Consider the following 20,981-nt stretch of genomic DNA (forward strand, 5'->3'; position numbering starts at 1 on the left):
GAGACAGAGAGAAGGGGATGAGGCCCAGACGCCGACGGGGGGATGGGGGTGGAGAGGGAGGGGCACTGACAGCGCATGCGCCGTGTCACCCCCAACCAGGCGCGGGGGCGGAGACAGCGTGAGGCTGTTTGCATTGATGAAAAGGCTGCAGGCAGGGATGGGAAGGGAAGAGACACCGAGGATGGGGAAGAAGAAATGGCCACCAAGAAAGATGTGAGGCTTGGAGACAGAAGGAGAGATGAAGCAGTTGTTCAGTCGCTAAGTCCTGGGAAAACCGGCCCAGTCCTTCCCGCTGTGATAGCGCCTTCCCCGCAGGCCTGCAAACCAGACCAATTAGGGCAGGGGTCTCTGTGGTGGTGACAGGTGTTCTCTCTCTCTGACGTATCAGACCTGACCTCTTCTCCATGTTCGCCCGAGACAAGTGATGTCTCAGAGGGATGGTTTTGTAGAGACTCCTAAGGTCATTGTCACGGTACTTGTCGCAGAGTGCTCGCACGCACTTACCAGGCCAGAGAAGCTAAGCCACTTGCCCAAGGGCATAGAGCAAGTGGGTAAAATGGAGCTAAGACTTGAATTCAAGTAGCCCGGCTTAATCACCATGCTACCTGACTTTGGCAGTATAGGGTCCATCTCTGCCAACAAACCCCTCCCCAGAAAGGCCTCCAGGAGCCAGCCCAGGATGGCTTCATCACAGTGGCTTGGCTGTTTCACACCTGACTATGGCCTGCCGTGTCCACTCTGATCTGAACAGAACTGATTGACTTTGCCTTCCACCCTTCATCCTTCTAATGGGCTGGCCCAGTAGCTCCATTCAAGGTATTTCCAAGCTATTTCATCCCTCACCCTCATCCCAGGCCCTGACCCTGGTCCATCCTTCATCCTCTCCTACCTGGACTGTGGCAGCAGCCTCTTCCCTGTTCTCCTTGCTCCCCCTAACACCCCAATATGCTGCCACAGGGGACCTATTAATACCTATCACATCAGGACCTTCCTAAAGGCATCTGCTTGCTGCACCTCACCCCAGATAAAAGCCAGTGTCTCAACCATAGCCCGCAAGTCCCATCATCTCGCCAATCTCACCTCCTCTCACTCTGTCACTCACTCCACTGTAACCACACTGGCCTCCTTGTCCCCCTTCACCCCTGGACCTTCGCACTAGCTGTTTTTTCTGCCCAGAACGCTCCTCCCCCAAATACCTGATCTCCTTTCTCCTCTCGTTTAGGCTTTCACTTATTGGTTCCTTCTCAATGAGACCTTTTTGGCTCTATCTAACGTTGCCTCCCAACCCCGCCCTCCTTACAAACTCACTCCCTTCCCTGATTCACCATAGCAACACTGCCCTCCTCCAGCTTACACCTTAGATGATGCTGTTAGAACAAGGGCTGTTCTCCCTGGAACATCTAGTCTGCATGCCTTCCAGGCCAGCTCCTTTTCATCATCCAGATCTCTGCTCAAACAGTCTCCTTAGAGAATCTTCCCTCCCTCCCTCTGCCCACACCACCCCCCAACACCCGCCTCGCTGCAGCCCATTATATTTTCATTCAGTCTTTATAGCACTTATCACAGTCTGAAATTATATTGTTTATTAGTTCACTATTTCATCTTCTACTCAAGCAGAATTGGAGCACCATGAGGACAGGACTTTTGTCAGCTGTGTTCACTGCTGTATCCCCAGCTTGGCACCAGTCTTGGGAAAGGGTATGAGGGGCTCTTCAGCACCAGTTACAACTCTCCCCAAGCAAACAATGCTTGTCCTGCTCTGAGAATATTTTACTGACCACAAAGATTGAAGGTGGGTTTGGGACCTGGTACCCAGGGTCATCACTGCTGACAGAGGTCTTGGGCCCAGGTTGGCCCTAAAGTTCAAGGGGTTCCTAGGAGGAGGTGGTGGGAGCCAGGCCTTTGAGGGAGGCAGTGCTATGCCCCAGGCATGCGGGCCAGGCCTATGTGTGATGTGTGTCTCTTCCTCTGTCTTCTGTCATCCTTCCCACGACATTATCTGGCCCGGTCCTTATGCACTGGGAGTCTGAGTGTCCAGGAGCTCAGGCTTGGCGTCCAGCGTGGGAGGTGCAGGACCATGGGCAAGGACCACAGCAATGTCAGGCCCTCCACAGATGATGGTGAAGGCTTGGGATTCCTCAGGTCGAGGGAGCTGGGCCATCCCAGGGAAAGAAGTAGTAGAGATGGAGGACACAGGGAAGTAAGAGGAGGGGAGGAGGGAAGGAAGAAGTGGGGGCAGGGGGAGAAACCATGAGGAACAGGGAGGTTGAGAGGGGAGGGGGTGTCAGGAGACAGACAGAGACATGGGCAGAGAGAGAGAGGTGAGAACAAGAGAGACATTCAGGAGGGAACGAGGCGGTATGGGAAAACGGACAGAGATGAGGGGGACAGACACATGGAGAGACAGATACGGGGGTGGGAGAAATGCAGGGACAGAGAGACAGGGACAGGGGTATGGGGGACAGACAAAGAGGCAGATGAAGAGACACGGGGAAATGGGGAGATAAATGGGATGACAGAGAGATTCGGGGGGCAGAAAGACAAAGATGAATGTGGGAGAGAGAAGAAGAGATTGAGAAACAGGGATGGAAGACGGCCAGGGGAGGCAGAGAGAGACACACGTCAGCCCAGGGGCCCTGGCAGGCTCCATGAAGAGCCTCAGGCCCAAGTCTGAGTTCTGTGCTTGTCCCTCTCCCCTCCCCCACCAGCATGTCCGTCTGGTGCATGGCTGGTTCAGGCCAGTCTCAAACAGAGCCTCCAGGGATGGCCACTGCAGCTCCAGCTGACTGCTACCATCTGGGATATGAACCCAGTCCTGCTAGATCTGCTGAGCCTTCGGGAAAGGCCAGAAAATATGTTAAAGCATTAGTGAGGCCAAATGAATGGTATCTGTGGGCCAGGTCCACCCCACTGGCTGTCAGGTGAGGACACCTCAGCTACAGAGGCACCTCAGGGGCTTTCGGAAACTCCTCCCCACCTCCCTTTTCCAAGCAGGAACAAGAGCCCTGGGACAAGTTTGCCCCTGGGATTTTAAGGAGGAAAAAGGCCTGGCCAATTTTTGAATTGTAAAAACATGATCCTCTCCACTTCCCACCCCAGAAAATTCCCAGCAGTAAACTCTGGGAAACTTTGCTTTGGCCATGGGATTCTCCAGGCAAGAATGGAATGTGTTGCTGTCCCCTCCTCTAGGGGATTTTCCTGACCGGGGGATCCAACCCACGTCTCTTACTTCTCCTGCATTGGCAGGCAGGTTCTTTACCTCCAGTGCCACTTGGGAAACCCCCTAGAAGAGAATAGGGGTGCTTAAGTATTATTAATAAAGGGAGCAGCCACTACTCAGCTCCCGCCCATAGTTGCTTAGCATTGCCAGATTGATTTTTTTCACGGCAGCAGTTTGGAAACCTGGGTGAAATGTGACTTTTCAACTCTGGACTCTAGACGTAAACACTGGGGCTGTGTGAGCCAGGCGGGGCACTCACCGCACACAGCCGGCCCCAGTGTGCCCGCGCCTGCAGCTGCCGCGCCAGCTGTTCCAGGGCCCGCAGCCGCGCCTGGTGCCGCTCGTGGCGCCGCTGGAGCCTCCGCACCCGCCGCTGCAGCGCGCCCAGCGCCGCGCCCAGCCCGGCCCGGGGTTGCTGGGCCGATGGTCCACGGCGCGGCTCCGCGGGAGCCGGCTGAAGCGACAGGGGCGTCAGGAACACGGTGGCTGGAGCCTCGGGGGCCCCGGAGGCTGGCTCCAGCACCAAGAGCTGTACGGGCCCAGGGGCCAAGGATGGGGTCACCTGCAGAGGCGGAGCCATGATGGGTTTCTCCGTGCTTCGGGAACTCTGCTGCCTCTGGAAGACAAGGCGCGGGGTGGGGGACATCAGGGCCAGACTCCAAGGGAAAACTCCCCAGGCGAGGAGGGCTGGGGATCCGATTCCAGCTACAGGGCTTCCCCAGCTCACCTGGGCGGTCGGCGCTCGGGAGAAGATGGAGGGCACAGCGTCGGGTCGCAGGTAGCGCACGCCCCAGCGCCACTGGAAGCAAGAGGGGGCGAAGTGCTCGCTGCACAAGTGCTGGTGGCAGCTGGGCACCCAGTGCTCACGGCCCATGTGCCTCAGCCAGGCCTGCAGCCGGGGGCCATCCTTCAGCGGGAACCTGCCAGGGGAGCGAGGTCAGTAATGTCAGGTCCAACTCCCGCCCCACGGCAACTGCCAGCACGCGCACACCCAGAGAGCCTTGAGGGCCAAACCTCTGCCTACCCTGGGCAAGAGTCTGGCCATGCCTCCCAACCAAGTTGTGTATGTGTTAGTCGCTCAGTCCTGTCCGACTCTTTGCAACCCCGTGGACTGTAGCCTACCAGGTTCCTCTGTCCATGGGATTCTCCAGGCAAGAACACTGGAGTAGATAGCCATGCCCTCCTCTAGGGATCTTCCCCACCCAGAGATGGAACCTGGGTTTCCAGATTCTTTACCATCTGAATCACTAGGAAAGCCCACCTCTGCCTCTACCCATATCTAATTTTTTGGCTCCATCTTGTGGATCAGCTGGTAAAGAACCCGCCTGCAATGTGGCAGACCTGGGTTCAATCCCTGGGTTGGGAAGATCCCCTGGAGAAGGGAAAGGCTACCCACTGCACTATTCTGGCCTGAAGAATTCCATGGACTATATAGTTCATGGGGTCACAAACAGTCTAAGAGACACAACTAAGCAACTTTCACTTTCACCTTTTAAACACCCAACATCAGCCCACCTTTCCCACAATCCGTTGTCTATCCCCCAAAGCCTCCAGTCTCCTTCCTGGTCTCTCTTCCATGGCCACTATCCCCTCCCCACTCATCTGTTCCTCCACAGGAACCTAAAGTGAAAAGTGAAAGTGAAAGTGAAGTCCTGTCCGACTCTTGGAGACCCCATTGACTGCAGCCTACCAGGCTCCTCTGCCCATGGGATTTTCCAGGCAAGAGTACTGGAGTGGGTTGCCATTGCCTTCTTGGACTAATCTAGAACGTGGGAGATCCTATATTCATGGGGCCAAGGGTGGGGCTATAGTTTAAAGGGGATTTAAGAAACATCAACACAAAGGCAGATCTGGGCTTCCTCTGCAACCAACCATTCTGTAAAAAGACATTTTAATCCAGTTGGGGGAAATTGAACATGACTTGGTTATTAAATAATTGTAAGAAGTTAATTTTGCTAGGTGTGATCATTACACTGATTTAAGCTTCTAAAACAGTCATCTATTGGGAAAATATTCTGAAATATTTATGAATAAAAGTGGAATTTACTTTAAAATACTGCATTAAAGATGTACGTGGGAGGAAAGTGGAAGAAAAAGATTAGTGAAATGTTGACTACTGGTGTAACTGAGTGATAGATACATGAGGATTCATTTAAACAACACTATTTTCTGTGTTTGCTTGAAAACATGACAAAAAGTTTTTAAACAACAACAAAAAATTAACTGATTAAAAAATGGGCAAAGGGCTTGAATAGACTCTAAAGAAGATACAAATGGCAACTAGCATATGAAAAGATGTTCAACATCATTTATCATTAGGAAGATGCCAACTGAAACCACAAGATATTGCCTCATAACCATTAGAATAACCACTGTATTAAAAAGAAAAAAAGAAAATAACAAGTATTGACAAGGATATGCAGAATCTGGAACCCTGTGTGGTGTTGGTGGCAATGTAAAATGGAGACGCCTCTATGAAAAGTAGTATGGTAGTTCCTCAAAAAACTGCAAACAGTATTACCATATGATCCAAATCCTACTTCTGGATATAGATGCCCCCCAAAATAAACTTCAAAGCAGGGTCTCAAAGAGATATTTGCACACTCATGTTCATAACAGCATAATTTAAAATAGCCAGGAGGTAGAAGAAACCCAAGGGTCCATCAACAAATGAATGTATTAACAAAGGTGGAATACATACACACACACACACACACACATACATACACTATATATATATATATATATATACACAATACACACACATACACAATGAAATATTACTCAGCCTTAAAAAAGAAAGAAATTCTGGGACTTTACTGGTAATCCAGTGGTTAAGACTCTATGCTTCCACTGCACGGGGCATGGGTTCCATCTCTAGTCAGGGAACACGTTGGGCAGTGCAGCCAAAAAAAAAAAGGAAAGACATTCTGACACATGCTATATAACATGGATGAACCTTGAGTACATTATGGTAAGTGAAATAAACCAGTCACAAAAAAGTCCTAATACTGTATGATTCCACAATACTTTCTAAAACCAACATCAAAAAAGATGTCCTTTTCATCATAGGGGAATGGAATGCAAAAGTAGGAAGTCAAGAGATACCTGGAGTAGCAGGCAAGTTTGACTTTGGATTACAGAATGAAGCAGGGCAAAGGCGAACAGAGTTTTGCCAAGAGAATACACTGGTCATAGCACACACCCTCTTCTAACAACACAAGAGATGACTCTAGATGTGGACATCACCACATAGTCAATACTGAAATCAGACTGATTATATTCTTTGGAGCTGAAGATGGAAAAGCTCTATACAGTCAGCAAAAACAAGACTGGGAGCTGACTGTGGCTTGATCATGAGCCCGATTGCAAAATTAATACTTAAATGAAGAAAGTAGGGAAAACCACTAGGCCATTCCAGTATGACCTAAATCAAATCCTTAATGATTATTCGCGCTTCCCTGATAGCTCATTTGGTAAAGAATCCACCTGCAATGCAGGAGACCCCAGCTGGATTCCTAGGTTGGGAAGATCTGCTGGAGAAGGGATAGGCTACCTACTCCAATATTGCCCATTGAGTCAGTGATGCCATCCAGCCATCTCATCCTCTGTTGTCCCCTTCTCCTTCTGTGCTCAATCTTTCCCAGCATCAGGGTCTTTTCCAAAGAGTCAGCTCTTCGCATCAGGTGGCCAGTGTATTGGAGTTTCAGCTTCAGCATCAGTCCTTCCAATGAACACCCAGGACTGATCTCCTTTAGGATAGACTGGTTGGATCTCCTTGCAGTCTGAGGGACTCTCAAGAGTCTTCTCCAGCACCACAGTTCAAAAGCATCAATTCTTCGGCGCTCAGCTTTCTTCACAGTCCAACTCTCACATCCATATAAGACCACTGGAAAAACCACAGCCTTGACTAGACGGACCTCTGTTGGTGTCATTAAGCTCTGGCCAGCTGATCCTGTGGTAGCTGCCAGAAATTGTGAGGTTTAAAACAAAAGGTTTATTTTAAGCTGCTAAATGTTATGAAGCATTAGATAACTAATAGTTATCCACATCCCCCCTTCACAAAGTCTTCCACAAGGTGACATTATTTACTTAATGTTTTTCTTAAAACTGAGCAATTTTATAAGTTAGAGGAGAAATATCATATGACATCCCTTATATGTGGAATCTAAAAAGAAATGATAGAAAATGAACTTACTCACAAAACAGAAAGAGAATGAACTTATAGTTGCCTGTACACACTGCTATATTTAAAATGGATAACCAACAAGAATCTACTGCATAGCACAGGGAACTCTGCTCAATGTTATGTGGCAGCCTGAATGGGAGGGGAGTTTGGGGGAGGATGGATACGTGGATAGGTATGGCTGAGTCCCTCAGCTGTTCACCTGAAACCATCACAACATTGTTAATTGGTGACACCTCAATACAAAATGACAAGTTTTTTTAAAAAATTGACCAACTTTAAGTATTAAACAAAGATACCTAAAAGAGAAACTTTTAGGTATCTTTAAATCACAATTGAAAATGGAAAATCAGTCTCAATTCCATAAATAGGAGTTAACCATAAAAACACCCGGATATCTTAACAGGCTGAGGGCTATAAGGTCTGTACCCTCTTTCTTAAAAAGAGTAAGAAGTGTTAGAAAGTAGGGGACAGTACCATCCATAGGAGACAAGATAAATAAACTCAAACACATGCACACAAAAGAATACTATGAGCTCTAAAATAAGTTGGAGGCACTGTATGAACTGAAATGCTATTTTTAGGCAGATATTATGTGAAAAAAGGTTCCAAATGGAGTACACCAGCTTTCACAATTGTGGTAGGCTGAATAATAGTCCCGCAAAAGACATCCTTGTCCCAATCCTGGACGCTGTGAATACTGCATTTCATGACAAAAGATGTGATTAAGGATCCTGAGATGGGGAAATTATCAGAGATCATCCGGGTTGGTCCTCCATGCAATCACAAGTTTGTTTTTTGTTTTTAATTTTTTGGCATACCGCATGGCATGTGGGATCTTAGTTCCCTGACTAGGGATCGAAGCCCTGTCCCCTGTAGTGAAAGCACAGAATCTGAACCACTGGACTGCCAGGGAAGTCCCGCAAGTATTCTTCTAAGAGGGAAGTGAAAGAATATATTATTACCACAGACAAAAGAGGAGAAGGCAATGTCACCACAGAGGCAGAGACTGGGGTGATGTGGCCACAAGCCAAGAAATGCCTGTGGATACCAGAAACTGGAAGACTGAGAAACAGATTTTCTCCTAGAGCCTCCTGGGGAATGCAACCCTGCTGACACCTTGATTTTGGCCCAGTAAAACCAACCTGGATTGTGATAGCATAATTCCTATTGTTTTAAGCCACCAGCAGTTTGAAACAGCAGCCACAGGACACTAACCAACATATACTGTATTTGTATAAAGAAACACTGGGAAAGCCACATAAGAAGTTAAAGAGGCCACCTGCGGGGAGGAGGTGGATGGGATGGACAGAGGTTGGTGGTGGGGTGCAGAGCAAGACTCCTCAGGCAAAAGGCAGACAGTGGTGGCTAGCTGGTCAAAGAGGACTGAGGGCTGACTCAGAGGGGAGTGATGGCAGCCCAAGAGAAGAACCCCAGGGCACAGAGCCAGGAACTCTGCTGCTGCTCTTCCTCAGCCCCCATCTGAGATCCAGCTGCTCTCACCAGCCTCATTCTGCCTGGACATGAAATAACCCTGTAATAGGCAGAGACTGCCAAAGGATTATTCCATATCCTTACTAACAAACTCCAACTTTTTTGAGGCCATAATGTGCCCTGTGAAATGACTGTTTCCTGGGTTTCTTTGCCATTGTGGGGCCATGGAATTAAGTCCTGGCGAATGAATATTTCCATGTTGGGTGAGACATCTGAGATGGTACTTTAAATGTGGAAGCAACCTCAAGTGGAATCAGAAGCAGCTCAAGGGGCAAAGGAGGAAAGGAATATCATTTAAAACCCCCTTCCTAATTTGGTCTTATTTTTATTCTCTTTTGTTCTCTCTAGATAGCAACATCTATAATAGGAAATGTCGCTCTCTCAAAATCTACCTTAAGTGGACCTTAAGCCTTACCTACCTTAAGCCAATCTTTTTTTATATGTAGAAATATTTTAGTCTTGTTAGCCATTCTATCTAGAGTGCTGCTAGTTCTTTTTTACCTTACTAACATAATTCAAAATGTCATCAGGATGGTTAAAGGTCTATCAAAAAAGACTACATTTCCCAGCATCCTTTGCAGTTGCAATGCCCAGTGATGAAGAATCATTGGGTAGGATTTCTGGGAAGGCTTTGTGAAGTGGACCAGCTTGGTTTAGAGTTGAGTCCCTTTTACTCTTCCTCCTTTCCCTTTTCTCCCTACCAGAAATGGTAGGGCATGATGGTTGGGGCACGTGGCAGCTGGAGGATGGATATGAAAGACAGGACCTTCATCCCCGATGACTATGGAGCTGCCACATCAGTGCTGGTCTGCCAACCTACATACTTGCTTTATATGAGAGAAAAACAAACCTTGTGTAGACTGAATTATTGTTCAAAACATTTGCTACCATTCCCCACACAGAGATACATTTCCACTCCACTGACCTGATGCTTGCTATAGACTTGTGAAAGCAGTTTAAAGTGACATGGGCCACTTCAAAGTACATGTTACCAGGAGCCACTGGGAGACTTCTCCCCACTTTCTCTTTTTCCCCCTCCCACAAGATCAGCAACATTCCACCTAGGGGCAGCTCCTCCAGCCTGAGCCCCTAATTAAGATACAGTAGAGAAATGCCATCAATGGCCTGCCAAGGACATTAGTCTGAGTGAGAAATAAACCTTTGTTGCCATAAGCTATTGAGTTTCGGTGAGTTTGTTACTGTAGCATAACTTGGCCAGATTGATTCCTACAGACCCCATAATTTGGTTAAGCCACTACTATTTCAGGACTTTGTTAACTGCCAGACAGCTGCAATTCATACCTGATAGACACCCCATAGACACCCACCCCCGTGAGACGACTGTCATTTGTTCCTGTGTGCTAAAAGGGTCTAAAGCACAGCTAATGAAATGTTTCCTTTGGCACCCTGGCAGGAATTTCAAGTTATTTCCCAGTACTTTGCTCATTGTTTCACCTTGTTCCTTCTAGCATCCATGCCCTCTGGAATCTACTTTGGAGCCTACTTCTCATCAAACTCTTAGCTAAATGGCTTCTGCAACAGTGATTCAGGGTTGGGCCTTGAGGTGGGAATTGGTCAGCCTGTGTGAGGAACAGCTTGGCAGCCATTGGTGGAGATTTCAGCAACACAGATGTGAACTGATTTTTTTTTTCCCCCCACACCAAGTGGCTTGTGGGATCTTAACTCCCCACGCAGGGGTTGAATCCGGGCCCTCGGCAGTCAAAGCGTGGAGCACTAACCCGTGGACCGCCAGGGAACTCCCTGGAGTGATTTTTATATGGTCACCTGGCTGCTGTGTACAGTCATTACTGTTCTCATTATTATGTGTGAAGAGCTTGAACAGTCCCTGGCCTACAGTAAGTGCTCTCTAGATAAGTTATTACTGTTGTTGCTATAAGGGAAGCAAGAGTGCAAGTAGGGAGATCAGCAAGCAACTATAACAGCATCTCATTAGGAGACAATGACAGGGACTGCCCTGGTGGTACAATGGTTGAGGCTCCACCTTCTAATCCAAGGGGCTTGGGTGTGATCCTTGGTCAAGGAGCTGAGCTAAGATCCCACATGCCTCATGGTCAAAAAACAAAACAGGAGCAATACTGTAACAAATTCAATAAAGACTTTTCAATGGTCCACATTAAAAAAAAAAATCTTAAGAGAATGACAGCTTGGACTACACTGTGATAGCAGAGGTGATAAGAAGTAGTCAGACTGGGAACGTGGTGGGTTTTTTTCCTTTCTTTATTTCCTAATAGTTTAGTGAGGATTCTGTCACTGGCATTTGTAACTGTATTTCCAAAGAGGGGTTTTGTTGTGATTGTTGCAGGATGGGGAGTATCAGAGGGTAGAGTTAAAGCATGGATTAATTGTATAGACTGGGGGCTGGAAGAAGCACAAGCTGGAATCAAGATTGCTGGGCGAAATATCAATAACCTGAGATATGTAGATGACACCACCCTTATGGCAGAAAGTGAAGAGGAACTAAAAAGCCTCTTGATGAAAGTGAAAGAGGAGAGTAAAAAAGTTGGTTTAAAGCTCAACATTCAGAAAATGAAGATCATGGCATCTGGTCCCATCACTTCATGGGAGATAGATGGGGAAACAGTGGAAACAGTGTCAGACTTTATTTTTCTTGGCTCCAAAATCACTGCAGATGGTGACAGCAGCCATGAAATTAAAAGATGCTTACTCCTTGGAAGGAAGGTTATGACCAACCTAGATAACATATTAAAAAGCAGAGACATTACTTTGTCAACAAAGGTCCATCTAGTAAAGGCTATGGTTTTTCTAGTGGTCATGTATGGATGTGAGAGTTGGACTGTGAAGAAAGCTGAGCGCCGAAGAATTGATGCTTTTGAACTGTGTTGGAGTTGGAGAAGACTCTTGAGAGTCGCTTAGACTGCAAGGAGATCCAACCAGTCCATCCTAAAGGAGATCAGTCCTGGGTGTTCATTGGAAGGACTAATGCTGAAGCTGAAACTCCAGTACTTTGGGCACCTCATGCGAAGAGTTGACCCACTGGAAAAGACTGTGATGCTGGGAGGGATTGCGGGCAGGAGGAGAAGGGGACGACAGAGGATGAGATGGCTGGATGGCATCACGGACTCAATGGACCTGAGTTTGGGTGGACTCTGGGAGTTGGAGATGGGCAGGGAGGCCTGGTGTGCTGCGATTCATGGGGTCGCAGAGTCGGACATGACTGAGCAACTGAACTGAACTGAACTGGGGGCAGTGGTGCTGAAGAAAAGAGGATCACTTTGTGTCCTCAGTTCGTCAGTGACTGACCCTGCACCTTTCCATGAGCTCCGTCAGGGCAGGAACAAGATGTGTCAGTGTCCCTTGTGTCCAGCAGGGGCTGGCTTACTACAGGAGACACTCAAGGTTGCTGAATTAATAAATGGTGTCAAGTGGCACCAGTGGTAAAGAGCCCACCTGCCAATGCAGGAGACACAAGAGATGTGGATTGGGCCCTGGGTTGGAAGAGCCCCTGGAGAAGGGCACACAACCCACTCCAGTATTCTGGCCTGGAGAATCCCACGGACAGAGGAGCCTGGCAGGCTACAGTCAATAAGGTCACAAGAGTCTGATACAACTTAAGCAACTTAGCACACATATGCACCTCAGAGTGATACATTTTAAAAAGCAAGTCTGGACATATTGATTCAGTTCCAAAGACCACTCTACTCTCCTCCTGCCCTGAAACAGGGTCCCTCAAAGAATAGCTGCGATGTGGAGTTCTGGGTTTCCTGGGAAGCTCATATGAGACACATTCACCTAATTAAACCAACAAATATTTACTGAGCACCCACTATGTGCCAGGCACTGTTCGAGGTGATAGAGACACAACAGGGAATAAGACAGACAAAAATCCCTGCCTTCAAGAAGCTGACATTTTAATGGAGGAGACAATGAACGGATATATTTGGTTGCCCAAAAAGTTCGTTTGGCTTTTTCTATACAATCTTGTGGAAAAACCCAAATGAACTTTTTGGCCAACCTAGTATCAAACGTGTGTTATGCCAGACAGTGTTAAGGTCAAAGGGAAAAATAAAGCAGGAAGCGAGTAAAGAAAATATGCACGTACTGGAAGAGGGTTATCATTTTACAGAGTAGTGGTCATAAAGAGAAGAACTTTCTGTGCAGAGGCCCTGGGGCAACAAAGTGCCTGGCATGCTAGAGGAACATCAAACAGGCAGGGACACTGGCATGGAGTGAATAAGGGGCAGGAGAGAGGAGACAAGGCCAGACAGTGGGGATCCAGTGCCTGTAGGGCTTCGTGGGCTTGCTTTCTGCCTGCTCCAGCCTCACCTTCTTGTCTTTTATACAGTCAGGTGGCAGCCAGGGGAGGCATCTAAGCCCTGATCTGACTCAGGGGGTTACCAGTCCCCTGTGACTGCACGTGGAAAACAGACTGTGGGAGCAGCTTGTCAAATGGAGAGCCTACTAAAATAGTGCAGTCAGGAGGTGGCCAATGCCAGGGTCGGGGCAAAGATGGGGGAGAGAAGTGGTCAATTCTGGATAGACTTTAAAGGAAGAGCCTGGACTTCCCTGGTGGTTAGTGGTTAAGAATCCACTTGCCAATGCAGAGGACATGGGTTCAACACCTGGTCCAGGAAGATTCCACGTGCTTCAGGGCACCTAAGCCTGTGGACCACAACTACTGAGCACACTCATGCAACTACTAAAGCCCCCACACCCTGGCGCCTGCGCTAACAAAAGAAGCCACCACAGTGAGAAGCCTGGGTACCACAACTAGAGAGTAGCCCCCACTCACCTCAAGTAGAGAAAGCCTGTGTGCAGCAATGAAGGAAGGCCCAGTGCAGCCAAAAATAAATTTAAAAAGAATTTTTTTTTTAAAAGGAATGCCAACAGGATTTGCTGATGGACCAGATGAGGAATGTTTCCTGGCCCATTTAGACTAAGGCCACCAGGGACAAACCTGGAGTCTAATAAAGTCAGGTTTATTTACCATGGCAATAAGTGAACTGCACACCAGAAGTACTGTGGGGAATTTCATCAAACAGAGGAAAATAATTATTATCGGGGTTTGCATGCTAAGTCGCTTCAGTCATGTCCAATTCTGTGACGCTATGGACTGTAGCCTGCCAGCTTCCTCTGTCCATGGGATTCTCCAGGCAAGAATACAGGTGTGGACTGCTGTGCCCTCCTCCAGGGGATCTTCCTGACCCAGGTCTCTTACATATCCTGCATTGACAGTTGGGTTCTTTACCACTAGCGCCACCTGGGAAGCATCATTATTGGGGTTTGGGGGATGGGTAAAGTTTAGATGAAATGTAAGTGAAACAGTGTTTGGATAAGATCAAAGCAGAGCAGAACTGTGAGCAAATGGATCAATATCAGACCTGGATTGCAAAGTGGGCCCAGGTTCTGTCTCCTTGGAAGCAATAAAGTTTGGATAGATATGAACTACTGTGTCCAGAAACCCCTTACCTGAAGCTTTGAACCTGGACTGTAAATCAAGGCTGCTTCTCTGTGTCACAGCGACCTAACTTCTCCAGGCCTTAAGTAAGATGTTTTATTCCTACTGTTGTAATTTCAAACAGCAACGTTTGTGATAGCCTATGATTTTAGAGAACAAAGCTTCCTAGTAAAAAAGCAGTAGTTGCTTAAAGAAGGGAAGTTTTGCTACTTCACATCTGCAGCACGTCCCTAAGAAAAATTTTTTTCCTATTAACTCTTCAGCCAGTTTTTCCCATCTCTGTTATCCCACCTAAATAAATTAGAAGGCAGGTTTTTTGGGGTTTGTTTTAAAAATTCAAGCTAAGTTTTACTTTCTCAGGTGTGAGAAAAAAGTAAAGTTGGTTTTAAGCATTTCTAGCCTGAAAGACAGTAAAGGATGGAAAGCTATTAGATAGGAAAGCTTATGGGAAGTTCTGGGAGAGTCAGGAGGTCGATTTCGGATGTTTTGAGTTTGAGATGCCTCAAGTTCGTGGGGATGACGAGTGGGCAACTGTAAGCTCTTTCTGAGCCTGGACCAACCTCACTCCTCTACACAGCCCTCCCTTTCCTCCGTTCGCCCCGTTCACTACCTGCAGTTAATCTTCTATCCCTGCTGTATCATACCTTTGCACGTTTACGTGTACCGTTTTTACTGCAAGTAAAACGCGGGGAACATCGTCCCTTCAGCCAGCTAACCCTGCTTCCAATACCTGCAACCTGGACCAGAAGCCTGGCGCCGCCGCATTTATCCTCGGGCCCCGCCCCACATTGCCCCGCCCTTAGCCCCCGCCTCCCTCTAAGCCCCGCCCCTCGCTTGCGCTCACTTGTAGAAGCTCACAGGGCGGTTGTCCGCGCCCAGCTGGCCCGCAGTGTTGGAGCAGTTCGGAGCCCGGCAGTACTTGGGCATGGCTGTCCAGCCCAGCTGGGTTTTGCCCGGTCTGCAGCCGCACTTTGATCCTCACCAGGCGCCGCCGAACCCCGCCCCACCTGCGCGCTTGCCGCCTGCCTCACGTGACGGCCCTTGGGTCCTCGTCACATGCGGAGGGAAGGAAAGCTGCGCCTGCGTATTACGCGCCAGACGGCGTTGCCACATCACGTGGCAAGTGGATAAAGCAAAGCCGGCTCTGAGACGCGGGCCTTCATCACGTGTTGGGGAAGAGGTGTCGTCAAGACCTTTCTGAGTCTGCGCAAAGTCTTCAGTCTTTTTTCGGCTCCACCCTAGCTTACATCCCGGCGACTGCTACTGCGAGGATAGTCGGCCTAGGGTTGGAGGTAGGGGGCTTTGGCATTAGCCTCGTAAAAGTTCAAAAGTGAAATTCAGTGAATGATAAAAACACAGACGGGATTAAAAAAAAACTCCACAACGTTCGATCAAACATCTAGCAAAGAAGCCGTGGCTCCACCCAGCCAGAACCCCCGCTCCGCCTCTTAGCCCTCATTGGTCAAAAGCGCCGCCGGGTAACCCTGAGATTGGCCAGACCAGCAGCCCCCCGCGCCCAATGGGCGGCGGCGCCGGCTTTCCCGCGGCCGTTCGCTATTCAAGTGGACCGTGGCGGCTGCGGCGGTTGAGAAGTGTAACGGTCGCCGAGCTCCGACGCGACGATGGCGGCCTTGGGGTCCGGAGGCTACGCGCGGAATGATACAGTTGAGAAGCTGCCATCAGTCATGGCGGGAGTTCCGGCGCGGAGGGCCCAGTCTTCTCCGCCCCCGGCTCCACCGCTCTGCCTCCGGCGGCGGACGCGACTCCCGGCGGCTCCCGAGGACACGGTGCAGAATCGGGTGAGGAGTTGCTTGCCTTATCCATCTCAGTTCCAGGTTCCCTGCTCGTCCTTGGTCCCACCCTTAAATCTTTGGCCCCGCCGACCAGCCCCCGGCTGCTACCCCTCTGGCTGCTCTCTGGCCTGCCTTGTCCCTAAGCCCCGCCCCTAGATGAGGCTCCTCCCACTTCCTCGTCTCCTCCTCTCTCGGGTATTGCCCATCACCCCTAGTCCCACCTCTCAACCGCTGGCCCCGCCCTCAGTCTTAAAATTTTTTTTTTTCTGATTGAATGATCATTGCTTTACAGAATTTTGTTCTCTGTCAAACCTCAACATGAATCAGACATAGGTATACATATATCCCCTCCTTTTTGAACCTACCTCCCGTCTCCTGCCCCATCCCATCCAACTAAGTTGATACAGAGCCCCTGTTTGAGTTTCCTGAGCCATACAGCAAATTCCCATTGGTTATCTATTTTATATATGGTAATATAAGTTTCCATGTTACTCTTTCCATACATCTCACTCTCTCCTCCCCTCTCCCCATGTCTGTAAGTCTATTCTGTATGTCTGTTTCTCCACTGCTGCCCTGTAAATAAATTCTTCAGTACCATTTTTCTAGATTACATATATATGCTTTCAGTTCAGTTCTGTCGCTCAGTCGTGTCCGACTCTTTGCGACCCCATGAATCGCAGCACGCCAGGCCTCCCTGTCCATCACCAACTCCCGGAGTTCACTCAGATTTACATCCATCGAGTCCGTGATGCCATCCAGCCATCTCATCCTCTGTCGTCCCCTTCTCCTCCTGCCCCCAATCCCTCCCAGCATCAGAGTCTTTTCCAATGAGTCAACTCTTCGCATGAGATGGCCAAAGTACTGGAGTTTCAGCTTTAGCATCATTCCTTCCAAAGAACACCCAGGGCTGATCTCCTTTAGAATGGACTGGTTGGATCTCCTGGCAGTCCAAGGGACTCTCAAGAGTTTTCTCCAACACCACAGTTCAAACGCATCAATTCTTCGGCGCTCAGCTTTCTTCACAGTCCAACTCTCACATCCATACATGACCACTGGAAAAACCATAGCCTTGACTAGACGGACCTTTGTTGGCAAGGTAATGTCTCTGCTTTTCAATATGCTATCTAGGTTGGTCATAACTTTCCTTCCAAGGAGTAAGCGTCTTTTAATTTCATGGCTGCAGTCACCATCTGCAGTGATTTTGGAGCCCCAAAAAATAAAGTCTGGAAACACTGTTTCCACTGTTTCCCCATCTATTTCCCGTGAAGTGATGCTTTAGAATATGATATTTATCATTCTCTTTCTGACTCACTTCACTCTGTATAATAGGTTCTAGGTTCATCCACCTCATCAGAACTGACTCAAATGTGTTCCTTTTTATGGCTGAGTAATATTCTATTGTGTACTGCTACTACTTTATCCATTCATCTGTCGATGGACATCTAGGTTGCTTCCATGTTCTAGCTATTGTAAATAGTGCTGCAGTGAACAATGACATGTGTCTTTTTCAGTTTTGGTTTCCTCAGGGTATATGCCTAGGAGTGGGATTGCTGGGTCATATGGTGGTTTTATTCATAGTATTTTAAGGAATTTTCTTACCATCTTCCCACCAACAATGCAAGAAGAGCATTCCCATTTCTCCACACCATCTCCAGCATTTATTGTTCATAGACTTTTTGATGATGGCCATTCTGACCCATGTGAGGTAATATCTCATTGTAGTTTTGATTTGCATTTCTCTAATAATGAGCGATATTGAGCATCTTTTCATGTGTGTGTTAGACATCTGCATGTCTTCTTTGGAAAAATGTCCGTTTAGGTCTTTTTTCCACTTTTTGATTGGGTTGTTTGTTTTTCTGGCATTGAGTTGTATCAGCGGCTTGTATATTTTGGAAATTAATCCTTTGTCAGTTGTTTCATTTGCTTTTATTTCCTCCCATTGTGAGGGCTGTCTTTTCACCTTGCTTATAGTTTCCTTTGCTGTGCAAAAGCTTTTAGGTTTAATTAGGTCCCACTTGTTTACTTTTGTTTTTATTTCCATTACTCTAGGAGGTGGGTCATAGAGGATCTTGCTTTGATTTATGTCATCGAGTGTTCTGCCTATGTTTTCCTCTAAGAGCTTTATAGTTTCTGGTCTTACGTTTAGGTCTTTAATCCATTTTGAGTTTATCTTTGTGTATGGTGTTACACATACCATACACAAGTGTTGGTATGTGTTCTAATTTCTTTCTTTTACATGTAACTGTCCAGTTTTCCCAGCACCATTTATTGAAGAGGCTGTCTTTGCCCCATTGTATATTCTTGCCTCCTTTGTCAAACATAAGGTACCCATAGGTGCATGGGTTTATTTTTGGGCTTTCTATCTTGCTCCATTGGTCTATATTTCTGTTTTTGTGCCAGTTCCATACTGTCTTGATGACTGTAGCTGTGTAGTATAATCTGAAGTCAGGAAGGTTGATTCTTCCAGCTCCATTCTTCTTTCTCAAGACTGCTTTGGCTATTCAGAGTCTTTTGTGTTTCCATATAAATTGTGAAAATTTTTTGTTCTAGTTCTGTGAAAAATGCCATTGGTAATTTGATAGGGATCACACTGAATCTGTAGATTGCACTTGGTAGTATAGTCATTTTCACAATATTGATGCTTCCTACCCAGGAATATGGAATATCTCTCCATCTGTTTATGTCATCTTTGATTTCTTTCATTAGTGTCTTATAATTTTCTGTGTACAGTTCTTTTGTCTCCTTCAGTTCAGTTCAGTTCAGTTCAGTCGCTCAGTCGTGTCCGACTCTTTGCGACCCCATGAATCGCAGCATGCCAGGCCTCTCTGTCCATCACCAACTCCCAGAGTTCACTCAGACTCACGTCCATCGAGTCGGTGATGCCATCCAGCCATCTCATCCTCTGTCGTCCCCTTCTCCTCCTGCCCCAAATCCCACCCAGCATCAGGGTCTTTTCCAGTGAGTCAACTCTTCACATGAGGTGGCCAAAGTACTGGAGTTTCAGCTTTAGCATCATTCCTTCCAAAGAACACCCAGGGCCAATCTCCTTTAGAATGGACTGGTTGGATCTCCTTGCAGTCCAAGGGACTCTCAAGAGTCTTCTCCAACACCACAGTTCAAATGCATCAATTCTTTGCCGCTCAGCTTTCTTCACAGTCCAATTCTCACATCCATACATGACCACTGGAAAACCATAGCCTTGACTAGATGGACCTTAGTCGGCAAAGTAGTATCTCTGGTTTTGAATATGCTGTCTAGGTTGGTCATAACTTTCCTTCCAAGGAGTAAGCGTCTTTTAATTTCATGGCTGCAGTCACCATCTGCAGTGATTTTGGAGCCCAAAAAAATATAGTCTGACACTGTTTCCACTGTTTCCCCATCTATTTCCCATGAAGTGATGGGACCAGATGCCATGATCTTTGTCTTCTGAATGTTGAGCTTTAAGCCAACTTTTTCACTCTCCTCTTTCACTTTCATCAAGAGGCTTTTAGTTCCTCTTCACTTTGTGCCATAAGGGTGGTGTCATCTGCATATCTGAGGTTATTGATATTTCTCCAGGCAATCTTGATTCCAGCTTGTGTTTCTTCCAGTCCAGCGTTTCTCATGGTGTACTCTGCATAGAAGTTAAATAAGCAGGGTGACAATATACAGCCTTGACATACTCCTTTTCCTATTTGTCTCCTTAGGTAAGTTTATTCCTAGATATTTAATTCTTTTTGTTGCAGTGATGAATGTGATTGATTCCTTAATTTCTGTTTCTGATTTTTCATTGTTAGTATATAGAAATGCAAGTGATTTCTGTGTATTGATTTTGTATCCTGCAGCTTTGCCAAATTCACTGATTAGCTCTAGTAATTTTCTGATAGTATCTTTAGGGTTTTCTATGTACAGTATCATATCATCTGCAAACAGTGAGAATTTTACTTCTTCTTTTCTGTTCTGGATTCCTTTTATTTCTTTTTCTTCTCTGATTGCTGTAGCTTGGACTTCCAGAAATATGTTGAATAACAGTGGTGAAAGTGGACACCCTTGTCTTGTTCCTGATCTTAGGCTGAATGCTTTCAGTTTTTCACCATTGAGAAGAATGTTTGCTGTAGGCTTTTCATATATGGCCTTTACTGTGTTGAGGTAGGTTCCTTCTATGCCCATTTTTTGAAGAGTTCTAATCATAAATGGGTGCTGAATTTTGTCAGAGGCTTTTTCTGCATCTATTGAGATCATCATATGGTTTTTTGTCTTTCAATTTGTTAATATAGTGTATCACATTGACGTGCATATATTGAAGACGCCTTGCCTTCCTGGAATCAAATCAACAACTTGATCATGGTGTTTGAGCTTTTGATAATGTTGCTGAATTCTGTTTGCTAAAATTCTGTTGAGGATTTTTGCATCTATGTTCATCAGTGATATTGGCCTGTAGTTTTCCTTTTTGGTGTAGTCTTTGTCTGGTTTTGGTATCAGGGTGATGGTGGCCTTGTAGAATTGAGTTCGGAAGTGTTTCTTCCTCTGCAATTTTCTGAAAGAGTTTTAGAAGAATAGGCATTAGCTCTTCTCTAAATGTTTGATAGAATTCTCCTGTGAAGCCGTCTGGTCCAGGGCTTTTGTTTTTGGGGAGATTTTTGATCACAGGCTCAATTTCAGTGCCTGTAATTGGGTTGTTCACAATTTCTTTTTTGTTGTTGTTATTCACAATTTCTATTTCTTCCTGGTTCAGTCTTGGAAGACTGAACTTTTCTAAGAATCTGTCCATTTCTTCCAGGTTATCCATTTTATTGCCATATAATAATAGTCTCTTATAATCCTTTGTATTTCTGCATTGTCTTTTGTAACCTCTCCTTTTTCATTTCTAAC

The 20,981-nt window shown here is 46.9% G+C and overlaps 2 protein-coding genes across 8 annotated transcripts in view; one reads left to right on the top strand and one right to left on the bottom strand.

Moving 5' to 3' along the window:
• Nucleotides 1-1,557: 1,557 nt before the first annotated feature.
• On the bottom strand, nucleotides 1,558-15,373 carry THAP8 (THAP domain containing 8). Of its 6 annotated transcripts, none has more exons than XM_042230843.2 (5): nucleotides 15,182-15,373; nucleotides 3,948-4,140; nucleotides 3,480-3,836; nucleotides 3,260-3,283; nucleotides 1,558-2,152 (listed from the first exon to the last, which is right to left on the bottom strand). In XM_042230843.2, exons 1-5 carry the CDS (start codon nucleotides 15,262-15,264, stop codon nucleotides 2,012-2,014), a joined length of 798 nt encoding a protein of 265 aa, XP_042086777.1. In that variant the 5' UTR covers nucleotides 15,265-15,373; the 3' UTR covers nucleotides 1,558-2,011. The 6 variants fall into 6 exon arrangements, with proteins under 6 accessions (XP_042086777.1, XP_042086775.1, XP_004015258.2 ...); XM_042230841.2 differs by having other exon boundaries at nucleotides 3,230-3,283; XM_004015209.6 differs by lacking the exon at nucleotides 3,260-3,283.
• Nucleotides 15,374-15,555: 182 nt separating this feature from the next.
• Nucleotides 15,556-20,981, top strand: part of WDR62 (WD repeat domain 62) — a 49,723-nt gene continuing 44,297 nt past the window's right edge. For both annotated transcript variants that reach the window (XM_027977380.3, XM_042230835.2), the window contains exon 1: nucleotides 15,556-16,136. In XM_027977380.3, the coding sequence (XP_027833181.2) occupies nucleotides 15,960-16,136 (177 nt within the window). In that variant the 5' untranslated portion in view covers nucleotides 15,556-15,959. The remainder of the gene's footprint in view (nucleotides 16,137-20,981) is intronic.

Source organism: Ovis aries, chromosome 14 (genome assembly GCF_016772045.2).
Source record: "Ovis aries strain OAR_USU_Benz2616 breed Rambouillet chromosome 14, ARS-UI_Ramb_v3.0, whole genome shotgun sequence".
Taxonomy (NCBI): domain Eukaryota; kingdom Metazoa; phylum Chordata; class Mammalia; order Artiodactyla; family Bovidae; genus Ovis; species Ovis aries.

What these genes read in the sequence shown, in the direction of transcription:
- THAP8 (XM_060398575.1), bottom strand. Translation starts at nt 15,264, where the DNA reads ATGCCCAAGTACTGCCGGGCTCCGAACTGCTCCAACACTGCGGGCCAG. An exon ending in CGCCCTGTGAGCTTCTACAA is followed by an intron (nt 4,141 to 15,181) that starts GTGAGCGCAAGC and finishes CTCCCCTGGCAG; the next exon opens with GTTCCCGCTGAAGGATGGCC. An exon ending in CCCGAGCGCCGACCGCCCAG is followed by an intron (nt 3,837 to 3,947) that starts GTGAGCTGGGGA and finishes CTTGTCTTCCAG; the next exon opens with AGGCAGCAGAGTTCCCGAAG.